We start from the raw sequence: 24,021 nt of genomic DNA on the forward strand, positions 1-24,021 counted from the left end.
TACATACACACATATATATACACACACACACACACAGTGGTACCTCTACATATGAGCAGCTCGAGATACAAGGAAAATTTCGAGCAAATAATTATCTCTAGATACGAGAATAATTTAGAGATGCGAGAAAGCCAGGTGGCCAAGACATGAGAGGCTGTTCATCATTGTAGTGCACTGTCTTTTTTGCCACATCTCTTTCGTGTATAACAGATATCTACGAGCACTGGGCGGAGCGTTGCATTTTTTTCAGTGTTTTTTTTCCCGTCACTCAGCGCGAATGGCGTAGCGATCGCTAGTACGAGCAGTATAGTATATTACTTCTCTTTGGCTGCTCATGTAATGTCTCTGCGAGCACTGAGCGGAGTGTTGCATTTTCGAAATATTTTGAAGGGAAGGAATTTAAATTTGTTTGTTCTGTTACGAGTGTGTTGCCATGGAAAGTCCCCCCCACCCCGCCAAAACAGTAATACTTAACTATTTAAAATTGTATAGGGTGCTTGTGGCAAATATCTGTATTCACGATGGTTCCTCGTCTTTATTTGCAGTCTTAATTTGCCCTTCACCTTAAATTTGGTGAAAATATCAATTCAATAGCTTCTTATTCTCATCTAGCTACTTGCTTTAAAAGAAGCCATCAGCAACAATCAGGCTCTTTTTTTATTCATGAATGTACAGCACATTATGCAAATGCACTGCATATTGACGGTGCGGCGATATCAACTCTATTAACAAGCAGAAAGGAAAGAATTTATGTAAAAGATTGAGCCGAGTATGCACTTATAGCCATTTTTTTTAATCGTACTGAGGTGTTTCTAATAGTTCACCCTTCTCTGAAATATTCAAAACACCTCTTTTACACTACTACAACGTGCTAAAAAGTTAACTGGTAACATTACGAAAGCAATGCCTGTTTTGAAATGCAATGTATTCTAGTTGCAGTGACATTTCTAGTCATATCAGCAAAAAACGGCTATTTAGAATGAATAGAATCCTACCGTGAGTTCCGTCTGGAGAATTCCTGATACAACTCCCCAAGACAGTGGCCTCTCCACCTGAAAGAACATGACCTTTCTTTTATTTATGTCCAAAAACTCTCAAGAGTAGTAAACCATTTGTATAGGTTTGTTTTTCAACTGAAGCGTGTGTGTGTGGGATTTGCGCCTTTTAAGAGAGAGTGCCAATAAAAAGAAAATATTGACATATTTGACAGTGTAACATTTTTACACAAATAGATATGAGTGTGTGAATAAATCATAAACATACATGAGTGTGTGTGTGTGTGTGTGTGTTGCTGGCAATGTCCTGAGGATTATAAGAATGTCAAACATTGACTGTATATCATGGCGTATTAAGTAAACTCATACAAGTACAGTGGTACCTCGAGATACAAGCTTAATTCGTTCCGGGACGGAGCTCGTATGTCGATATTCTCGTAACTCGAATGAACGTTTCCCATAGAAATGAACTAAAAACAAATTAATTTGTTCCAACTCTCTGAAAAAACACCAAAAACAGGATATTGGATTGGAAAAAATGATTCATTTCTTCTAATTCGCCATCTATTAACAAAGTAACACATATCAAGTGGTTTAATATTACTAAAATGTCTTTAATAGTACTAAAATTATACGGATTTCGAAGGGGGGAGAGAGAGAGACGGACAGAGAGAGGGGGGGGGGGCTTTTTCCACGGCAAAATGCTCGTAACATAATATAAACAAATTTAAATAAACTTGGATTACGATGCAGACACTCAAAAATAAGTTTAATCAAATTTTACACTAAACTTAATTATAATTTTGTATTTAAGTTTGATACCGGCCGGGTTGGCTGTATTTGCCCCGCCTCCACCCTGACTTTCACTATCGATGGGCTGTTTGCTTTTGTATTCCCGTCAAAATATTCCGAAAATGATGCACACAAATGTCCTCACAATAGGATAACGCACGACCACTTGCCAATGAGAAGTAATATATACTCCTCGTATTAGCGATCGCTCGGCCATTCGCGCTGAGTGACGGAAAAAAAACACTGAAAAAAATGCAATGCTCCGCCCAGTGCTCGCAGAGACATTACAAAGAGGGAGTTGCGACCAGACACATTACAAAGAGGGAGTTGCGAGTCAGTGCCCCTGATGTTCTTATGAGCAGCCAACGAGAAGTAATATATACTACTCGTATTAGCGATCGCTCGGCCATTCGCGCTGAGTGACGGGAAAAAAAACACTGAAAAAAATGCAACGCTCCGCCCAGTGCTCGTAGATATCTGTTATACACGAAAGAGATGCGGCAAGAAAGACAGTGCGCTAAAATCATAAACAGCCTCTCATGTCTTGGCCACCTGGCTTTCTCGTATCTCGAAATTTTATCTCATCTCGAGATAATTATTTGCTCGAAATGTTACTCGTATCTCAAAATGCGCGTATGTCGAGGTACCACTGTAGTTTTATTCCAAATCATCTGAAAAATGTCTAAGAAAGAGGAACTGCTATATTAAAGTGACTTTGTGACCGCACTTCTGTAATCAAGTGCCCTGCGCTGAACATTATGATCCATAGAGATGAAATCTGCCAATGTCAAAAATTGTAGCTGTGATGAACTGCAATTGTATGCGAGTCGCAGTCACAAAGTGCCACAAATCGGAGTGGGCAGGACATAAATGTGATGCTTTTGAATTGAAATTAGGTCAGAGAATTGTTATTGTTGCGCCACAACGGGGTCCAGAGTCAGCTCCATCTCATTTCGGTTAATCCATAAAGGAAAGCCAAAGCAGGCATAGTCATCCATTCAAATAATGAAATGCATTGCTTCAATTTAGGATATATTCTGTGACTTGTTCCTAGAGTTTTTGACCGGGGTTTTCAGTCAGAATCCGAAAAGGAGGATTTGAATCTGATCTCTGATAAGACCTGGAGCTAAAAGTCAGGTCCCACTGACCAAAAGGACTTGAAATGTCAGAGAAAAATGACGTCAAGGGAGCACACGAGAGCGGAATGTCAAGGTGATTGTTCCCGTTTGTACTGGTAAAAGGTTATAAAACACGAAAAGGGCAAATGGAATCTACCTGGTGGTGTGTTTTCTATCTCTCCTTAAAAAAAGGGGTGGGAGTAAAATGATCACACCTCTAACAGGTTAATAGCAATGTGAGCACAGCCTTCATTTGCCCCATTTGTCTGAATATTTGAGTGGTTATGAATGGGTGTGTGCATAATTCAGTGGTGTGCCGTCAGGGCCTTCAAGGCCTTCTCTGCTGGCCTAAGAAATATCTGAATCATATATTATATTTTGTCCATCAATACTTATTAAATAATTCCAAATTGTCTGTTAGCTTCCTTTCATTGCTTTCCTCCCTGGTCGCACTGCTTCCAGATGTGTGTTTTCATATTGAAGCATTTAACCAATCACATTTCAGCCATTATTTGTTGCCAGGGTCAGAAATCTGACTCAAGGCCTTCACAATCAGTTCTGCAGGCTCTGCTGAATTAAACAAGCGTCGATAAGACTGTTGCTTTAACCAATTAGATTTCAAGTTGGCAACACCACAATGCCTTCTCGCAAGCGTAGGCATACGTCATCGCTTTCACCAACTATGATTGGCTAGTGATAGAGTGGACTAGCCAGAGCTACCAAACTGTATCTGGAGCAAGCTGCACAAGCAAATATATTGTTGTTTTGATTTAAAGCAATTTTCAAGACAGACTTTTCAAGAAAAAAAAAGCTGGACATCATTAAGAAAGCTGGGAAAATTCCAAAGCAAGCAAGCCTGTCACAACCGGGAAAGAACATTTTCAGCACTAAATCGAATGAAAACGTATGCCAGAGATACGACAGGACTGGCTCGACTTTCAGCATTAGCTTCGATGGCGATAGAAAAGAATTTAGAAAGAAAGGAGGATGGATATTGTGTACAGTTAAAAGATTTTTGGTGAGTAAAATATGGCTATATTCCTAAATAATATTTCAATTGTAAGAGGTTATTATTGATTATTTGTGTTGCAGCTGTAGCTGCAGTAGAGGTTTTATAGCCATAAAATAGTTTTTGCTGAAGGCGTCACTAGGAAATGCACGGACCGCCACTGGCATAATTATAATTTAGCCTAACTGCAGTTGATTTTCGATATTAAATCTACCACCTCTCAACTCTAACGTTTTCATATGAGAGATAGAGAGAGAGAAAAAAAACACATTCATGAAAGCATCAGCGCTAATGGAGTTATCAGCCTGTGGTGTGTGTTTTTCCATGCTTATGAATATTTGTATTTTGCAAGGACTGTCAGCAGAAGGCCTTGATAGATGACAAGTGAGTTTTAATAGGATGCAGAGTTGGAATTGAGTGGAATAAAGAAATAAAGTGTGCAGCACTGGATACATTGTGTATACAATGTATAGGGTGAATGGCAATTGTGGCTTACAGTCGAGATTCGTAATCACACATGCAATTATATTTGATCTAATCAGTGTGCTCAGGGAAATACAGGAGTTGATTCAATTAAATCAATATAAATGAAAAAATCTGTCAATAAGATCATCTGTTCGGTATGTTGTTTTGTTAAAAAAATGAACGAAGAATGGTTTCATTCAAATGACTTAAATCAAGGGTGTCAGACTTAGGTTGCTTCGCGGGCCGCTTTAACGTCAACCATTTTAGATATTAAATTTTGATTTTTTTTAAATAAATGGATTAAAAGAACTGGATTAAAAGCCCTGAATATTCAGTTTTTTATTGATCTAAAACAATGTTTATTTTAGCTTTTTTTAAATACATTTTTAGATTTTACAAAATGTTTTTTTGAACTAAAAACACAAAAAAATGGATTAAAACCTTACAATTATTGATTTAAAAGGGAGAAAATCAGGAAATTTAATATACATCTATACTCTTCATTTTATTTTGATCCTAAAACAGAAAGTCGGCACTCATGATTTACTTCCCCGGGCCACACAAAATGATGCGGCAGGCCAGATTTGGCCCCCGGGCCGCCACTTTGACACATGTGACTTCAAAATTCAAGCAAATAAATTGTCAAAAATGCAACTCCTGCCTGGGATTTTTTATTGTTTTAGGTTAAAAATAAAAAACTGTCTTAAATTACAACATTACTTTATATTGTTTGAAATTGAGGTGAAATTGTGGACATTTGTATTTTGTAACAACTCTTGTTTTCATGAAATCAGTACGAATTTTAATTTTAGGCGTTGCAAAATGAACGTTCCCAAAATTAAATTAAATCATTGACTTGGTTGATGTTTTTTTTTTCTCTCTCTCAATTTATCTCCACGAATCCTCTATAAAACCTGCTTGGAGAAATCCCAAATTATTTTTTCACTTAAATTTAGATTGCTTTACAACCTCTGATGTGAATTTTACGCCATATCAACTCTCTTTTGTATGCACAATCCTGCTGAACTGATCGGTCTGCTCGACGCTAACAAGAGCTCGTGTCTTGCCGACGGTGGAAAACGGGTAGCTTTTAAAGAATTTAAAGAAAGCTAGTAAAAGAAGGCGAGGCTAAGCCTAAAGATGTACATGCCATGGATAGAAAAAAAGACTATCTGAACTGCAACATGCTGTAGAGAAAATGATGGAAGGGAGGCGTAAAAACCAGAGTTACACACGCCAAACCATTGCTGTGTGTGTGGATCTGCTTGTGTAAATGTGAGAGTGTAAAACAGAGCGAGAGATGGAGAGTGAATCTATTGCGATAGAGGACACACTCCAGTGGCTGTGATTGAAGTATGGGCCAATTAACACGAGGAGCATTGAGCTCCAGCTGCACTCTTCTCTTCATTCCTAAGATACCCTTACAATGCCATATCAGACCACATACACTAATATATGCACACTTCTCCCACTCAGTCTTATCTGGTATGTACGAATTATATGACTATAGTATGCTGTAGCCATGGGGAAAGGGAAGTTAAGAGGATCTGCTAACGACCAAATTTTCTTTCCTTTATAAATGGAGCTCGATGCAATTTCTTGGAAATGGCCTACATCTTGCATATATTCACAGACTGTACTACAGTGGTACCTCGACATACGAGCACCCCGACATACGAGAATTTCGAGATAAGAGTACAATTTCGAGCAAATAATTATCTCTACATACGAGTCAAATTTTGAGATACGAGAAAGCCAGGTGGCCAAGACATGAGAGGCTGTATATTTTTTTTCGCCGCATCTCTTTCGTGTATAACAGATATCTACGAGCACTGGGCGGAGCATTGCATTTTTTTCAGTGTTTTTTTTTCCGTCACTCAGCGCAAATGGCTGCACGATCGCTACGAGGAGTATGTATTACTTCTCGCTGGCTGCTCATAAGATCAGAGGCACTGGCTCTCTCCCCGCAACTCCCTCGTGTAATGTCTCTGGTCGCAACTCCCTCTTTGTAATGTCTCTGCAAGCACTGGGCAGAGCATTGCATTGTTTCAGTGGTTTTTTTCCCATTAGCCTCTTAGCTTCTGTTGGCGGAGTGATCGCTAATACAATTCTACTTCTCGTTGGCAAGTGGTCGTGCGTTATCCTATTGTGAGGACATTTGTGTGCATCATTTTCGGAATATTTTGAAGGGAATACAAACTCAAACAACCCTCGATATTGACTGAAAGTCAGTGTGGAGGTGGGGCAAACAGAGCCAACCCAGGAGAAAGGTATAAAAATATAAAACAAAATTAGAATTAAGTTTAATGTAAGGTTGGATTAAACTTATTTTTGAGTGTGTCTGCATTGTAATCCAAGTTTATTTAATTTTGTTTATGTTATATTACGATTAACTGGTGCAAAAAGTCTCCCCCGCTCGCCCCCTCTATGTCCCTCTCTCTACCCTCCGCGAAATCTGTCTAATTTTAGTTCTATTAAACACGTTTGATTATTATTAAACCACTAGTTATGTGTTACTTTATTAATAGATGGCGAATTAGAATAAATAAAACATTTTTTTTCCAATCCAATATCCTGTTTTTTGGTGTTTTTTCAGATGGTTGGAACAAATTAATTTGTTTTTAGTTCATTTCAATGGGAAACGTTCGTTCGAGTTACGAGAATATCGACATACGAGCTCAGTCCCGGAACGAATTAAGCTCATATCTCGAGGTACCACTGTATATTGACCATGCAGATCTGCCTGATTCACTCCAGCCACAGTCAAAGCCAGCAGGGAGCAGCTCCATTACTCTGCATGACAGAAGAAAATGAAGCTACACAGGCCGAATAACAACGCTGAACATTGCGCTTCCACAGTGCGTCCCAAATACATGCCGCAATCGCATGCCCTTTCACGTTTCACCACCCGCAGTTGTGACGGCTCGGCGCCACTATCGCAGCCCGGCGTACGGGCGGGGGGGAGGAGGCGTGGACGCTAGATCCTACGAGCCGAATGGTTGTTTCCTGTCTTCCTCCTCCCACTCTCTAGTCACTCCTGCAGTGTCGCCGCAGGGCAAGGGCTGAGATACAGTCAATGAAGAAAGAGGGTCATCTCAGAACAGTATGATGGTTTACCTAAAAATCACAATGAGGTTTTTTTTCACGGCTTTTGAAGCTTGAGTGCTTCCTTTGATCCACTTGGCAGGTGCAGATACAAAGGTGCCTCATGGAGAATTCAGATATAGGACCTGTCTTGGATTTAACTAGAAAAAGTGCATGTAGAGTGAATTCAGGTTTGTCCCAAGGGATATGCTCTAGGCCCACCCACAAAACTGAAAAATAAAATAAAAATCAGCATTCTTTAAAAGTTAAGAAGGCTGTGGAGTATATTGGATTGGATTGGATAACTTTATTCATCCCGTATTCGGGATATTTCATTGTCAAATTAGCAAGAGGGTGAGAATACAGACAGAGCAAAATACATTTTAGACATAAATAGTTAGTTAAGTACGTTTTAGTAAGTGCATAATTAAATAAATACATAAATATATAAGTAAATAAATAAATATATAAATAAATTATTTTTATATTTAATCAAATTAATATATAATGAATTATATATTTTTCCCTTGCAGGTGTGAGTTTTTGTGGGTATTCTGACTCTTTCCTAAATCACAGAAACATACCACTTATCCCTCTATTTTTTTTATAGCAGTGATTCCTACTCATGTGATGAGCTCATCTCAATCCATGGCTATTATGAAATCTGGACATTTTTAGCTCAACACGAAGCTATTTAGTTTGTTATGTGAAGGGCAACAGGTGGTCACCATTTAATTTGACCTTGAGCCATTGAGTGGAAAAGAATGCGGGTGTTAAACCTGTAATTTGGGCAGTACCCTGTTCAGGAAGACAAGAACTTTGTGTCTAAGTTGGGCTATTAATCAGATTGGTGGCTAGTCAGGAAATTGATTGAATATAGTGTTGTCTATACGTGCTCTGATAGGACTGGTTCCGTACACAACCCTAATTAAAAAGGATGGACTTCCTCCAAGATGTCCTAAACTCTACGAGGACAACATAAACTACTGTTATGTGCATTGATCGGTTGTACAACACATTCTCATTGAACACAATCTTCTGTTGCATTGCTGTGGTTGTGCAGATAAGTTGGTACATCCTCACCACGTTAAATTAAAAGGAAATAAAAAAAACTCAAGGCTGCCAAAATAGATTGGCTATGTTGTCTGGGCCATTGACAGTCAAATGACTTTTTTTACAAACAACACATGGCACTTGCAAGCTGCACCTGGGCTATTCTAGTTTTCTCTTTCTGCAACATCATTTTTTCGTTTGCTGCTTCACGGCATAAAGTGACACACTTTCAAAAGAAGTTAATTTGCCTTCAGCTACTTAAAGGAGTAATAAAGTTACAAACTAGCACAGGTGTTGCTTTGAAACCTCTGACAGCTTCCTGTAGATAAACATTGAGTTTGAGTATGTAGTGTATTGCAGTTTATATAGCTTAAGAGTACTACTTAGAGATTCTTCATGATCACGTTTATGTTTCTAAATACATGAAGTGTTCCTGTAAGTGCTTTAGCTTTAGCTTCTCACAACCATGAGCCTGTTGGATCCTCGCAAATATATCTGGGGGAAAAAAAGCAAAGTACAGTGGTACCTCGACATACGAGAACCCCGACATACGAGCATTTTGAGATACGAGTCCCTCTTTGTAATGTCTCTGGTCGCAACTACCTCTTTGTAATGTCTCTGCGAGCACTGGGCGGAGCGTTCCATTTTTTCGTGTTTTTCCCCCCTTAGCCTGTTAGCTCCCGTTGGCGGAGCGATCACTAATTCAAGACCATCCATCCATCCATTGGCAAGTGGTCGTGCGTTTTCCTATTGTGAGGACATTTGTGTGCATCATTTTCGGAATATTTTGACGGGAATACAAAAGCAAACAGCCCATCGATAGTGAAAGTCAGGGTGGAGGCGGGGCAAACAGCCAACCCGGCCAGGAGTAGGTATCAAAATTTAAAACAAAATTAGAATTGAGTTTAGTGTAAGGTTAGATTAAATTTATTTTTGAGTGTGTCTGCATCGTAATCCAAGTTCATTTAAATTTGTTTATGTTATATTACGATTCACCGGTGCAAAAAGTCTCCCCTTATGTGTTACTTTGTTAATAGATGGCGATTAGAAGAAATAAAACATTTTTCCAATCCAATATCCTGTTTTTGGTGTTTTTTCAGAGGGTTGGAACGAATTAATTTGTTTTTAGTTCATTTCAATGGGAAACGTTCGTTCGAGTTACGAGAAGTTCGACATACGAGCTCAGTCCCGGAACGAATTAAGCTTGTATCTCGAGGTACCACTGTAGAGTAGTGCATATGTGTAGTCGGCAGCTTGTTGAAAAAAAAAATGATATACAGGATCTGCTGAAACAGAGATATGATCAAGACCGAAGGTGCATGCACCACGATCAATCAAAAGTTTACAGGATCTGATTAAAATAATGCTAAGCTCGAAGGTCACGTTAGCAGCCCTTTGGCGAGAGATGTTTGTTATCCGATTTATTTTTTTCATATGGGGGAGCTGGAGGGGAAAATGTGAAGATTTGCATTACAACAAAAGATTCATTGGAGGCAGAAAGTCAAGTGAAACAATCATCGTTCAACCTCAGCTCTCCTTAGTCTGTGTTTACTGTCAGCTTCCACACATGCTTTTCATTATTTTCTTTGCAGTTTTCCAGATTGGATTTGCTGTAGCCAGATAATGTAGAGGAGGATTTACTTGAAGCCTTCGTCACTAAGCCGTGATTGTTCATAGGCATCCTGTTCTTACATTAAGTTAGTTAGACTTTGCAGGATGAGAAATTAAATATTTTGTATTCGCATTGTAAGGTGAAAAACGCTTTGCATGGTTTTTATAATTTTGCTTTTCAACATCTTAAGGCAAGGGTGTCAGACTCGGGTTGGTTCGCGGGCTGAGTTAACGTCAACTCCGTTTCATGTGGGCCGGACCATTTTAGATATAATATTTAGATTTTTTTGATATAAATGGATTAAAAGAACTGGATTAAAAGCCCTGAATATTACGTTTTTTATTGATCTAAAACAATGTTTATTTTAGCTTTTTTTCATATATTTTTCGATTTTACAAAATAATTTTTGAACTAAAAACACAGAAAAAAATGATTAAAAAACGACAATTATTGATTTAAAAGGGGGAAAATCAGGAAATGTAATATACATCTATACTCTTCATTTTAATTTGATCCTAAAACAGAAAGTCGGGAATCATGATATACTTTCCCGGGCCACACAAAATGATGAGGCGGGCCAGATTTGGCCCCCAGGCCGCCACTTTGACACCTGTGTCTTAAGGTATGACTCCTTAATTTTAGATAGAATATATACGTAGTATGTAAAAAGGAAGCCAAATAAATGCAGCTTTCTAATAGTGATGTAATATATTAAGGGGGAGAAAGTAATATGATGACGTGTCGTCACTATGCTATCGGGTAATTTAAAAAAAAAAAAAAGACACAGACCATTGTTCCATTTGTTTTTTCCATTCTCTCAGAGGTGCCAAGTCTTAAAACAATTTCTTTCCTCACATTTTCTTTTCTTATGTCTTCCTATTTTCTAAAACGGACCAAAAACAATCCTGACTCGCTTTCTACAAACAATGACTTAACTTCAACATCTGATGAAAATATAGAGCTCTTGGAACGTTGCAGATGTCACTCTTCCCTGACATATTTCTTCCCTAAACCCTAGAAAATGCTTTATGTCATTACAATAATTTAGATGTCATGATGCTGACAGGAAAGCGTTTCACATTGCTTCGGCTCCACAGAAATGGGCAAAGTCTTCAGGGCATGGATGTGAGGATAGATGGATTTTAGTGCTCTACCAAAATGCTCTAGTTTTAGGAATCTACTCTATTGCTGTGGGAGAACACTTTTTTATGGAGGGGGGGGGGGTACAATTCATACCAAAATATCGTATTTTCACGACTATACGGCGCATCGCATTTTTAGCCGCAGTGTCAATAATGAGTGCTATTTCTGTATTTTACACACACAAAGGACGCACCATTTTTATAGACGCAGCCAAGCATGGCAAAACATACACCAGCTTAAACATACGGACACACGCTAAAACATGTTTTTAAAAAGGCAACAGAAGCAAAACTGAGTTTGGTTGTACTTTATTTAGCCATTTTACAATGTACTCACGTCATCATCACCCACAAATCCATCAAAGTCCTCATTTTCTGAGTTTTATACGTTTGTCCAGGCGGCCACAATCCATTCGCAAATAGTAGCTAGCTAGTAGCTAGCGTAACTTTTCCAACACTGCTTTCCATGGATCGTCAAGCTGTGTTGATGTCGATGTATACAGGCCACAATCCATTGGGTGTATTGACAAAAGAACTACATATCCCAGCAGTCACTGTGCAGTACTTTTTCTATGGGGAAAATAGTAGAGTCGGGGGCTGCTTGCCGTAGTTGTGAGAGCTGTAGAGGATGGTGTACCCTATCGACTGATTTATTTTATTTTATCGTGATAACAATTTTAGTATTGGTCCATATATAAAGCACACTGGATCATAAGGCGCCCTGTCTATTTTGGAGAAAATATAAGACTTTTATGTGCGCCTTATAGTCGTGAAAATACGGTATCTCATGAGAACCCGTTGACAGAGGACATTCACAACAGATTCTTCCCACTTTCAACAAGGCTGGCTTTAGCACACATTGGCGGAGCTGAGCTACGTCTCCCGAGAGTAAAAAATACTGTGACAAGCCTAAAAGGTAACAGCTCGCAGCCTGGTATAGTAAAGAATATATTTTCTTCAAATCATGTGATGTACTATATTTCTGCTGCTCTTCTTCCCACCGTTCCCACAACATCCTCCACACATTAGAGCACAAAAAAACCCAACAACAGATATCTTTTTCCCCCCTCACTCCCCTCCTTCATTATCACATTTTCCCATTCTCTCTCACAGTGCATCTCGACACACCTCTATGTTATTCTTACTCGCCTAACTCCCTTCTTTTCGCAAGGACCCCACTGCCACACACCCGTCACTCAAAAAATGAGGTTTGCCAGTGTGTTTATTTAGGCGGAACACGTAGACACTGCCTCAGTAATCAATACCCTTTTTCATGCTCTAACCTCACATTTGGTCCCAGCACCATGCTTCATTTTAGCTCCCTACTCTCCTCGACCGCATCCTTGCTCCATCTGGGGTCAGAGTCGCAGTATTTTAGCTGTATTCTCATTGTCCCTTTACCATCTGAATGACTGATGAGGGTCAAAGAATCATCAGACTGTGGTAAAATGAGAGGGGAGAGTTGGATGAAGATGGAGTGAAAATCATAGAGAGATGGAAGGCCTTGCAAATGGAGGCACAGCAAGGGAGTCACTTTTCGGGGAATGTTCATGTTGTCCCGGCTCCTGTTAATCAGTGCAATTGTATATTGTGGAGGGAGGAATGATGGAAATCAGGGGACCGGGGGGGCAGTCTGAGCAGAAAGAGGGATGGTGATGATGATGCAGGGCAGTTGGCATCCCAACTAAAATTGAAAACGATGCGATGTGTTTTAACCCGTTACAGTGGTACTTCGAGATACGAGCTTAATCCGTTCCGGGACTGAGCTCGTATGTCGATATTCTCGTAACACGAACGAACGTTTTCCATTGAAATGAACTAAAAGCAAATTAATTCGTTCCAACCCTCTGAAAAAACACCAAAAACCGGATATTGGATTGGAAAAAAATGTTATATTTCTTTTAATTGCCATCTATTAACAAAGTAACACATAACTAGTGGTTTAATATTACTAAAATGTGTTTAATAGAACTAAAATTAGATGGTATTCGTGAAGGGTAGATAGAGGGACATAGAGGGAGGCGGGGGAGACTTTTTGCCCCGGTGAATCGTAATATAACATAAACAAATTTAAATGAACTTGGATTACGATGCAGACACACTCAAAAGTAAGTTTAATTCAACTTTACACTAAACTTAATTCTAATTTTGATTTACATTTTCATACCTTATCCTGGCTGGGTTGGCTGTTTGCCCCACCTCCACACTGACTTTCAGTCAATATCGAGGGTTGTTTGAGTTTGTATTCCCTTCAAAATATTCCGAAAATGATGCACACAAATGTCCTCACAATAGGATAACGCACGACAACTTGCCAACGAGAAGTAGCCTTGAATTAGCGATCGCTCCGGCATTCACACTGAGTGACGAAAAAAAAAAACACTGAAAAAAAAATGCAATGCTCCGCCCAGTGCTCGTAGATATCTGTTATACACGAAAGAGATGCGTCAAAAAAGACAGTGCGCTACAATGATAAACAGCCTCATGTCTGGGCCACATGGCTTTTTCGTATCTCGAAATTTTTCTCGTATCTAGAGATAATTATTTGCTCGAAATTTTACTCGCATCTCGAAATGCTCGTATGTCGAGGTACCACTGTATCTCTATAGTGGTCATTAACTTTCAGTGTTCCTGTTAGTGTGCGTACATGCACCGGATTAACCCTCACATCATACTATCATTAACCAACTCTACGGGTACGGTGTCGCCATGCATTCATCTTATGTGTGCATCCCCAACGTGTACACACCTCTGCGTGGTTGCAGCTGTAAGGGTGAGCGTGTTTACAGTGATCTTAATTGTTGTTATCATTCATGCGGCACAATAACCACCTCCGCCCACATCTTTTCTCTGCCTGCTATTAACTCCCTCGCCATGCTTCCCTCGAAAGACCTGATTCTATTTTCCCATATTCTTCTTTCGCCCTAAATAGCAGCATATATTTTTATTTATTTTCCCTTTCTGTCTCAGTTGCTTTTTTTCCCCCCAACAACCATACTCCCAAAATATGGAATCATCATATTTTGAAGTCCATTTACCTGATCCTGTGTCTGCTCTCCAGTGTATCCTGCCTTCGATAATGGTGGATGATTGATTTAGGAATGAATTGTTTTAATTTGAAGAGAGGTTGCATCAGTAGCGACCTAGAAGTACAAGAAAGTACATGAGAAGGAGTGATAGTGTTTTGTTGTTGTTGTTTTTTTGGACATGTGAACATTTATTATTTAGCATTGTCAGCTTCAAGATGTTTTTGAGACTTTTACTGGAACAAATTCATGCTTAACAGACCTCAAAGCAGAATGAAATGTCATCGGAAATTCTTGTACAACAGGAAAAAAATGATCTGCCATCGGATTCCTTAAAAAAAAAATCTTTATCCCACGCTGGGACTCACACCACTATTATCGACTCTAGACCAGAATTAGGCTCATCCACAAACCACACTTTAAGTACAGCATTTGTCCTACTCACTGTCCCCATTGTGATTATTTTTTTTATAAGATTACTTTTACTATTAAGTCTTTTATATCATTCAGGTCTGAAAAGAATGTTATTTCAGGTATGTTGTATGTCATGCAGTGGCAGGCCATCAGGGCCTTCTCTGCTGGCCTAAGAAATATCTGAATCATATATTATATTTTGTCCATCAATACTTGTGAAATAATTCCAAATTGTCTGTTAGCTTCCTTTCATTGCTTTTCCCCCTGGTTGCACTGCTTCCAAATGTGTGTTTTCATATTGAAGCATTTAACCAATCACATTTCAGCCATTATTTGTTGCCAGGGTCAGAAATCTGCCTCAAGGCCTTCACAATCAGTTCTGCAGGCTCTGCTGGATTAAACAAGCGTTGATAAGACTGCTTTAAACAATCAGATTTCGAGTTGGCAACACCACAATGCCTTGTCGCAGGCGTAGGGATACGTCATTGCCTTCTCACAGGCGTAGGGATACATCATCGCTTTCACCAACTATGATTGGCTAGTGATTAGCCAGAGGTACCAAACTGTATCTGGAACTAGCTGCACAAGCAAATATATTGTTGTGTTGATTTAAAGCTATTTTCAAGACGGACTATGCCAGAAATACGACAGGACAGGCTCGACTTTCAGCATTAGCTTCAATGGCGATTGAAAAGAAGGAAGAAAGAAAGGAAGATGGATAGTGTACAGTTAAAAAGGATTTTTGGTGAGTAAAATATGGCTATATTCCTAAATAATATTTCAATTGTGGGCCCGGTTCTGATATCTGAAAAGCTCCAGTGTTTGTTTTTAATCACTAAATCCTGCTAGGAAGTGGATTTTACCCCATTTTTGTGCATTGATTTATTGATTGTTTTTTTAGATGTCGCAGCTGTAGCTACAATAGAGTTTTCATAGCCATAAAATAGTTTTTGAGGGTTGGATTGATTCGTTGAAGGCGCTACGAGAAAATGCACGGACCGCCACTGATGACATGTCCGAATGACATCTGACAATAAAGTTGAACTTAAGTGTGGATAAAGCAGGAAAATGTAACAATGTCACAATATGAAACTGTGCCAGGTAGATTCTGATTAAAAATAGAATTATCATTACAGTCGTGATTTGCCAGTAGACGCTTCCTGTGATCGTTTTTTTCTCTCTGAACAACCAATCTGAAGACAGAAAAATGCTCATGTGATTGATATTAATGATCTGGCCCTGTGTGCAGGGAATTGGTAATTGGCTTTAACTTTTTATTACTCCAAGGTACTCAAACACTGTCTGATAATGCAGAATCAAGAGCAATAGGCAGAGGGGGTTCATTATTTTGTTCAAGAACACTTTGACTTGACAACTGGTCTGGGGCTACAACAGACAGCCTTTAGTTTGCAAGAAATCTACTGATCTTATTCACCTCCTGTGGACAATATAATTGTTAAGAATATATATAACATGAGCTAACAGTACTTGGGCTTCACATTAAAGATTTCCTGAAGCTGTGGAGACAACAGAAATACCGTATTTTCACGACTATACGGCACATCGTATTTTTAGCCGCAGTGTCAATAACGAGTGCTATTTCTGTATTTTACACACAAAAAGGACGCACCGTTTTTATAGACGCAGCCAGGCATGGCAAAACATACACCAGCTTAAACATACTCGCTACACACACGCTAAAAACACATCTTTAAAAGGCAAAGGAAGCAAAACTGAGTTCGGTCGTACTTTATTTAGCCATTTTACAATGTAGTCACGTCATCACCACCCACAAATCCATCAAAGTCCTCATTTTCTGTGTCCGAATTGAATAATTTAAGACTTTTATGTGCGCCTTATAGTCGTGAAAATACGGTACTACAAAACAAAGAACGTTGGAATAAAGTCATTCATTTATGGCAAGGGTGTCAGACTCGGGTTGGTTCGCGGGCCGCTTTAACGTCAACTTGATTTCACGTGGGTCGGACCATTTTAGATATAATATTTAGATTTTTTTATATATATAAATGGATTAAAAGCCCTGAATTTTCATTTTTTTATAGATCTAAAACAATGTTTATTTTAGCTTTTTTTTATATATTTCTAGCTTTTACAAAATGATTTTTAAACTAAAAACACAGAAAAAATGATAAAAAAGTACAATTATTCATTTAAAAAGGGAGAAAATCAGGACATTTAATATACATCTATACTCTTCATTTTAATTTCATCCTAAAACAGAAAGTCGGCACTCATGATTAACTTTCCCGGACCACACAAAATGATGCAGCGAGCCAGCTTTGGCCCCTAGGCTGCCACTTTGACACGTGATTTATGAATGATATCCTTTCTCATCTAAATATTCATCATGTTTAGGCCACAGAGGGTCTTGGTTACTCTAACCATCCACCAGTAGATTGCACCTATTTTTAACATCAGTCTTGTTTGAGTGCGATCTAAGATCCCTTTCAGTCCCCCTCCCTACTCGCTTCTTTTTCTGTCTCTTTCTCCCAGCGACCCCCTGCCCATCTAATTCTTTAACTATATTGATCTGATTTAATGTCCTCTATAGTGGGAGAGGGGGGGGGAAAACAACATTTCACACTAACCTAATCTACCTTGTTCCTTCTTCTGCCCCGCCAACTCTTTCATTTAGGCACCCTGTCTCCGTGCCAAACATATCTGCCTCCCCCCTCGGCAGGTTGCAATGGTTGGCATACCTACTCTGTCTCTCCTGTTGGTCCTGGCAGAGTGGAGAGGCCCGACGGATGCCTCCCCCCACCTGCTGCTACGACCTAGCCCACGGGAGCGCGAGGCGGGGACAATGATGAACTTCAACATCGCCGTCATCCACGCCGGCGCCACCGTCCAGGCGGAGGCGGCCGTGGCCGGGCCCGGGGGACGGGTGCTCTACCCCGGCTTTGGCCGGGTGTACGGTTCCCTGGGGGAGAGCGTGGTCACCCAGTGGGGGTCTGCCAACGTCATCTGGCTACAGGTTGGAGAATGGCGCTCTACTCTCTGCTCATTCAGCTTTACTTGAAGGGAGGGGATGACAATGACCGGCCATTGTTCAATACCATTCATTATACGAGCTGAATGGGAGTGCGGTGCTGCGGTTGTATGAGGGTTTTCAGAATGAGCGAGTGGGCTCTTTAGAAAAAAAATAAAAAAAACAACTGTATTGTTCACCTCATGCATTTTACATACACCTTCCACATCTGCAACACAAAGGCAAGACATGCTGATAATGTCTAGTAACTCTTTTTGTCCCCCTCTGTTTATCCCTCTCTCTTACATCACTTCCTTCCCTCCACTCTCAAGGTGAACGACAGCAGCCCTAAGACGGTGCTGTCCCAGCTGTGTGATCTGCTGGCTGCGCGGCCCCTGCAGGGTCTGGTTTACGAAGAGGAGAGGCCCCCGCGCACGGCCTGGGGTCCTTTGGCCCCCATGCTGGAGTTTGTGTCGGCCCAAACGGGACTGCCCATAGTGGCTGTAGGAGGGGGAGCGGGGCTGGGGAGGATGCCACAGGTAGGAGGAGAGAGGTTGGGATTGGGTGGGGGCGGAGATGTTCGTGACCGGACGTTTGGTCGCCGGACGTTTGGTCGCCTGGACGTTTGGTCGCCGGACGTTTGGTAGAGAGTTGGTTTCAACAGTATTTAGATATTAAGCTCTCTCATGAATATAATTTTGAGAGCTGGTTTCAACAGTAAACGCTCATGTTTGAACCCGTTCTACCAAATGTCCGTTCTACCAAACGTCCGTTCTACCAAAAGTCCGGGCAACCAAACGTCCGGCGACCAAAAACGTCCGAGTACCGAGATGTTTGGGGGTGGGGTGGGGGTGTGACCGGACATTTCATCGAACGGACGCTTCGTCGCCAGACAGTTCGTCAACCGGACATTTCGTTGACGGACAATTTGTCGCCGGACACTTCGTCGCCAGACAGTTATAATAACAGACGAACTTAGGGTTGCATTAAGAGGGGAGAGATTTGTTTTAGTCGAAGAGTTAGTATACATAGTCATTTAAAAAACTAAAATAACTATAGCGTCTGCCAGATGGCAGCAGCTGGAACAGATTGTGACCAGGGTGGTATGGGTATGGAGTTGATGGTTGTCAGGTGCACTATCGAACGTACCATCGCAAAACCAGTGCATACTTTTTGCCAATAAATCGAGATTAGTGTCAGTTGCCATTAAAACCATATCTTCCTCTTCGATTAAAACAAATCTCCCCCCTCTTAATGAAACCCTAAGTTCGTCTGTTATTATAACTGTCTGGCGACGAAGTTTCCGGCTACGAATTGTCCGTCGACGAAATGTCCGGGCACTGGTGGGGGCGGGGGTATGTGGGAAATAAGGGGAGGCACGCAAGGGCAGAGTGTAGACAAGTGAAGAATTATGCGGGCAGGACATAATTAGAATTCATATCAAATAATCAGTTGTTTATTTCTTTCTTTAATATATTTGTCAGCTGGGCATTTACCAGGCAAAAACGCAGCCTCCAAACGTGAGGGGAGTTATAGTATGAAATTTGACAAGAACTCAGGGATAAAAGATACACACGTACGTATGTATAGCGACAAAACGATACTGTGATAATCCTTGTCTTGCATTTGAAAAGATAATCTTGGAATTGGTTTAGCTTTTAGTTTTTTTAAATAGTCTCATAAAAGTAATTTTGAAATATTCATTGGTAGGCGGCCAGGTGGAGCGAGTGGTTAGCGCGACAGCCTCACAGCTCTGGGGTCCTGGGTTTGAATCCAGGTCGAGTCCATCTGTGTGGAGTTTGCATGTTCTCCCCGGGCCTGCGTGGGTTTCCTCCGGGTACTCCGGTTTCCTCCCACATTCCAAAAACATGCATGGTAGGCTGATTGGACACTAAACTGCCCCTAGGTATGACCCTAATGAGGATAAATGGGTTCAGAAAATGAGATGGGCGATGAGATGAGAACATTCATTTGAGCATTACACAAAGTTTTAGCTTTTTATTTGCTCCCAAATTTTGCATTGGTGTTTTTTTTACGATTGTTGGGAGAATTAGGAAACATCCAGATATTGTCATTTCATGCCATTGAATTTTTTTTCTGCAGTTGCAGGGTACTTTCTGTTTCATAGACTATGAATGAAGATGTCGCAAATGGTCAAGTGAGGCTCTATTATTAATTTTCGGGGGCACTCTTACATTAACTTAACTAAAATCTGTTGATCTACTAAAAAATGAACTATTCTTTTAATTAACTCGTTCATCACAAAATAAGAGATCATTTCTAATGTCATCTGTCATGCTTTGCTGATCTGTCTCTTGCAAACTGAGGCGCCTTGGTTTGATAGAACAAAAAGGACAGTGGCTTACATAAGTGCGCCATCTTGCAATGTCACACTTGTTGTGTATGCGCTTGCTGAAGACGACAAAGGTTTGGGGACGCGCTGGCGGGGCGAGGGCGAAGCTGAAGGTCAGCCTTGCTGCATCTTGCCAGTGTTTGATCTGTAAATGGCACCAACTGGGCTTGTCGCTCCTTCTGTGATGTTTTGGGTGGGAGTGAGACATCTAGCAGACGTGAGTGGTCACTTGGAAAGTTTTTTAAGAATTTTCAAAAAATCCTTGATAACAAGCTTTAGGTATATTTAATACTAATACACTAATATTATTGGTCAAACAGTGACAACAATATATCGATTCTTGGCAAGACCTATTGGGATGTAAAATATCACGATTTAACATCATATGGATAAACTGTCACACCTGAAACTAGTGTTTTCTTTGTCATCCAAGCAAGACTATTTTACTCGAGATAAAACTGTGCTCTCGTAGAAGTGGTTAACTTCTATTTTTTAAGTGTATACTGCTTATACAGTGGTACCTCGACATACGATCTTAATCCGTTCCGGGACTGGGCTTGTATGTCGAGCTTCTAGTAACTTGAGCGAACGTTTTCCATTGAAATGAACTAAAAACAAATTAATTTGTTCCCACACTCTGAAAAAACACCAAAAACAGGATATTGGATTGGAAAAAAATGTTTTGTTTCTTCTAATTCGCCATCTATTAACAAAGTAACACATAACTAGTGGTTAACTAGTAATAAAATGTGTTGAATAGAACTAAAATTAAGACGCATTTCGCGGAGGATACACAGACGGACATAGAAGCAGGCGGGGGGGTTTCGGGGGGACTTTATCCACGGCAACGCACTCGTAACCGAAAAAACAAATTTAAATTAACTTGGATTAATATATACAGACACACTCAAACATATGTTTAATGTAACTTTACACAAAACTGAATTCAAATTTTGATTTAATTTTTTTTACCTTTGTTCTGGCCGGGTTAGAGGTTTGCCACGCCTCCACCCTCATGTTCGCTATGGATGGGCTGTTTGCTGTTGTATTCCCTTCAAAATATTCCGAAAATGATACACACAAATGTCCTCACAATAGCATAACGCACGACCACTTGCCAACGAGAAGTAGTCTTGAATGAGCGATCGCTCCGCTAACGGGATCTAACAGGCTAAGGAAGGAAAAACAGGAAATGCAACAGCTCAGCCTACCCACGTATTGATTGTGGGCAATGATGTTTTAGTCTGAGAAAGGGTGCCATTGGCTATCGGTGTTGTGTGCACGAGTATACTTCATTACCCAGAAAGCCCTCTTTTTGCCCACGCATGCGCGTTGTGCATTTTCTGGTCCATGTGTAGCGGAAACTCGTCTGAATAAATCGTTCAGTGCTCGTAGATATCTGTTATACACGAAAGAGATGCGGCAAAAAAATGACAGTGCGCTACAATGCTAAACAACCTCTCATGTCATGGCCACCTGGCTTTTTCGCATCTCGAAAATGTTTCTCGTATCTAGGGCGAATTATTTGATCGAAATTTTCCTCGTATCTCGAGCATCTCGTAGGTAGAGCTGCTCGTATGTAGAGGTACCACTGTATTATCATTCATTCGGGTCATAGTAATCTAATTTTTTTTCCCCATTGCGGACAAAGAGTGCTAGAAAATTAAACTTAAGTCAAGATGAACGATAGAGAGATTCTGCTCAAACTAGCTTCCAAAAGGCCTGAATTTTCTTTTTGCAAGCGATTAAATCGTAGCACTTGTGATGAACTTCCTCGAAAGATGCACCGTAGCTTTGCGACGTCCTCTTCCCTCCCCTCCTTCCTGTCGTGAACATACTTTTTTTTATAACAACGCTCCCATCTGGACTTCACAGGATTCCGCGCGACAATCCAAGATGTTTTAGCCCCGCAGCTGCACGAGCTCCATTTAAACATCAAGCCCCGTGACGCCTCAGTCTTTTGCATAAAAAAAAAAACTTTAGTCTAAATCACGTGTCAAAGTGGCGGCCCGGGGGCCCAATCTGCCCCGCCGCATCATTTTGTGTGGCCTGGGAAAGTAAATCATCAGTGCCGACTTTCTGTTTTAGGATCAAATTAAAATGAAGATTATAGATGTATATTAAATTTCCTGATTTTACCCCTTTTAAATCAATAATTGTATTTTTTTTAATCCATTTTTTCTGTGTTTTTAGTGCAAAAATCATTTTGTAAAATCTAAAAATATAAAAAAAGCTAAAATAAACATTGTTTTAGATCTATAAAAATGGAATATTCAGGGCTTTTAATCCAGTTCTTTTAATCCAGTTTTAAAAAATATAAAATTTAGATTTATTTTATAACTGGATTAAAATCCCTGAATATTCAGTTTTTTATAGATCTAAAACAAAAAAGTCATTCATTTATGGCAAGAGTGTCAGGCTCGGGTTGGTTCGCGGGCCGCTTTAACGTCAAATCGATTTCACGTGGGCCGGACTATTTTAGATTTAATATTTAGATTTTTTTAATAAATGGATTAAAAGAACTGGATTAAAACCCTTGAATATTCAGTTTTTTATAGATATAAAACAATATTTATGAGCTTTTTTAAATATATTTTTAGATTTTACAAAATGATTTTTGAACTAAAAACACAGAAAAAAATGGATTTAAAAAATGACAATTATTGATTTAAAAGGGGGAAAATCAGGACATTTAATATACATCTATACTCTTCATTTTAATTTGATCTTAAAACAGAAAGTCGGCACTCATGATTTACTTTCCCGGGCCACACAAAATGATGCGGCGGGCCAGATTTGGCCCCCGGGCCGCCACTTTGACCCATGTAGTCTAGAGACTTAAACACTTTAAAATGATATCTTAGCACTAACCGGTGGCATTCTGACCAGAGATTTGCACTAGGGAATCATTTTTTTTGGATTTCATCTGACTAATCATTTTAACCTAGCCTGCTGCTGTCTTTCCCCGAATCAGGAAACAGGTTCCATCTTTCTCCAGTTCAGCTCCTCGACGGCCCTCCAACTGGAGGTCATATTCGAGGTGCTGGAGGAGTACGACTGGACGGCCTTCTCCGTGGTGTCCACGCGCCACCACGGCTACCAGGAATTCCTGTCGGTGGTCGAGGGGCTGACGGACGGCTCCTTCATCGGGTGGGAAAAGAAAAGTGTGGTGGTCCTGAACGTGACTGATGACCCCGGGGGTTCACGCACTCGCAGGCTGCTGAAGGAGAACGAGGCGCAGGTGAGACAGGGGGGAGCGAGGGAGGAAAAGGGGGAGGAAAGGGGAGGAAGTGCAGCGCGTATCATTGAAAGGGGGGGGCCCCCCTGTGACAGGCGGCCTCCCGGCTTTTTCCTTCCTTCTTGGTCTCTCCCTCGGTCCCTCCACATCGCTCTCTCTCCCCCCTCTCTCCTCTATCCCCCCGTTCTGCTCCCCCCCTCGTCACCCAACGCATTCACAGTTCAACGGTGCAACAAAAACCATAAGTCACTTTGAAGGATTTGTCGACGGATTGTGGTACGGGCCCCGTTCTATCGAGAATTATGGAGTACGCGCTGCTCCAGATTGAAGGCTTTTTCAATTGTTCCCGGTGGAAAGGTGCTTTGCTTGAGGTTTTAGGAGTCAAAATAATAAGCGAGTTGAAATGAAATACGGGGTTTGTACGCCAATGAAAAATTCAGGGAGCCAAACTTTAAGATAATAGTTCTAATCCTAGCCTGCGAGGTACAAGATTGGGATTTGAGATTAAGTTGGATGTACAAAAATCCTGGGAGTTATTTTATCTTGTGATTGCACAAAGTTACTTAATGCTGTGATCTGTATCTTCTTTTCTTGTTATTATGCAGGAAGTTGTAGATATAGAGTTCGACATGCGTTGTTGAGACTTCAAAGTTTCTCTTTCTTCTAATTTGTGACACATCTACCGAATAGTGGATATAAAATTGTGTACCGTATTTTCACAACTATAAGGC

The 24,021-nt window shown here is 40.4% G+C and overlaps 1 protein-coding gene and 1 long non-coding RNA gene across 2 annotated transcripts in view; one reads left to right on the forward strand and one right to left on the reverse strand.

Moving 5' to 3' along the window:
- The window catches only part of grin2db (glutamate receptor, ionotropic, N-methyl D-aspartate 2D, b), a 92,422-nt gene that overhangs the window by 15,973 nt on the left and 52,428 nt on the right, over window positions 1–24,021 (forward strand). The window contains exons 2-4 of the mRNA XM_077598128.1: window positions 17,367–17,705; window positions 18,032–18,238; window positions 23,027–23,293. Coding sequence (XP_077454254.1) covers window positions 17,418–17,705; window positions 18,032–18,238; window positions 23,027–23,293 — 762 coding nt within the window. The 5' untranslated portion in view covers window positions 17,367–17,417. The remainder of the gene's footprint in view (window positions 1–17,366; window positions 17,706–18,031; window positions 18,239–23,026; window positions 23,294–24,021) is intronic.
- The window catches only part of LOC144072811 (uncharacterized), a 31,676-nt gene continuing 8,570 nt past the window's right edge, over window positions 916–24,021 (reverse strand). The window contains exons 3-4 of the long non-coding RNA XR_013299947.1: window positions 14,309–14,413; window positions 916–1,052 (exon numbers count right to left, since the gene is read on the reverse strand). This is a non-coding gene — a long non-coding RNA (uncharacterized LOC144072811). The remainder of the gene's footprint in view (window positions 1,053–14,308; window positions 14,414–24,021) is intronic.

The sequence above is a fragment of the Stigmatopora argus genome, chromosome 4 (assembly GCF_051989625.1).
Source record: "Stigmatopora argus isolate UIUO_Sarg chromosome 4, RoL_Sarg_1.0, whole genome shotgun sequence".
NCBI lineage: Eukaryota > Metazoa > Chordata > Actinopteri > Syngnathiformes > Syngnathidae > Stigmatopora > Stigmatopora argus.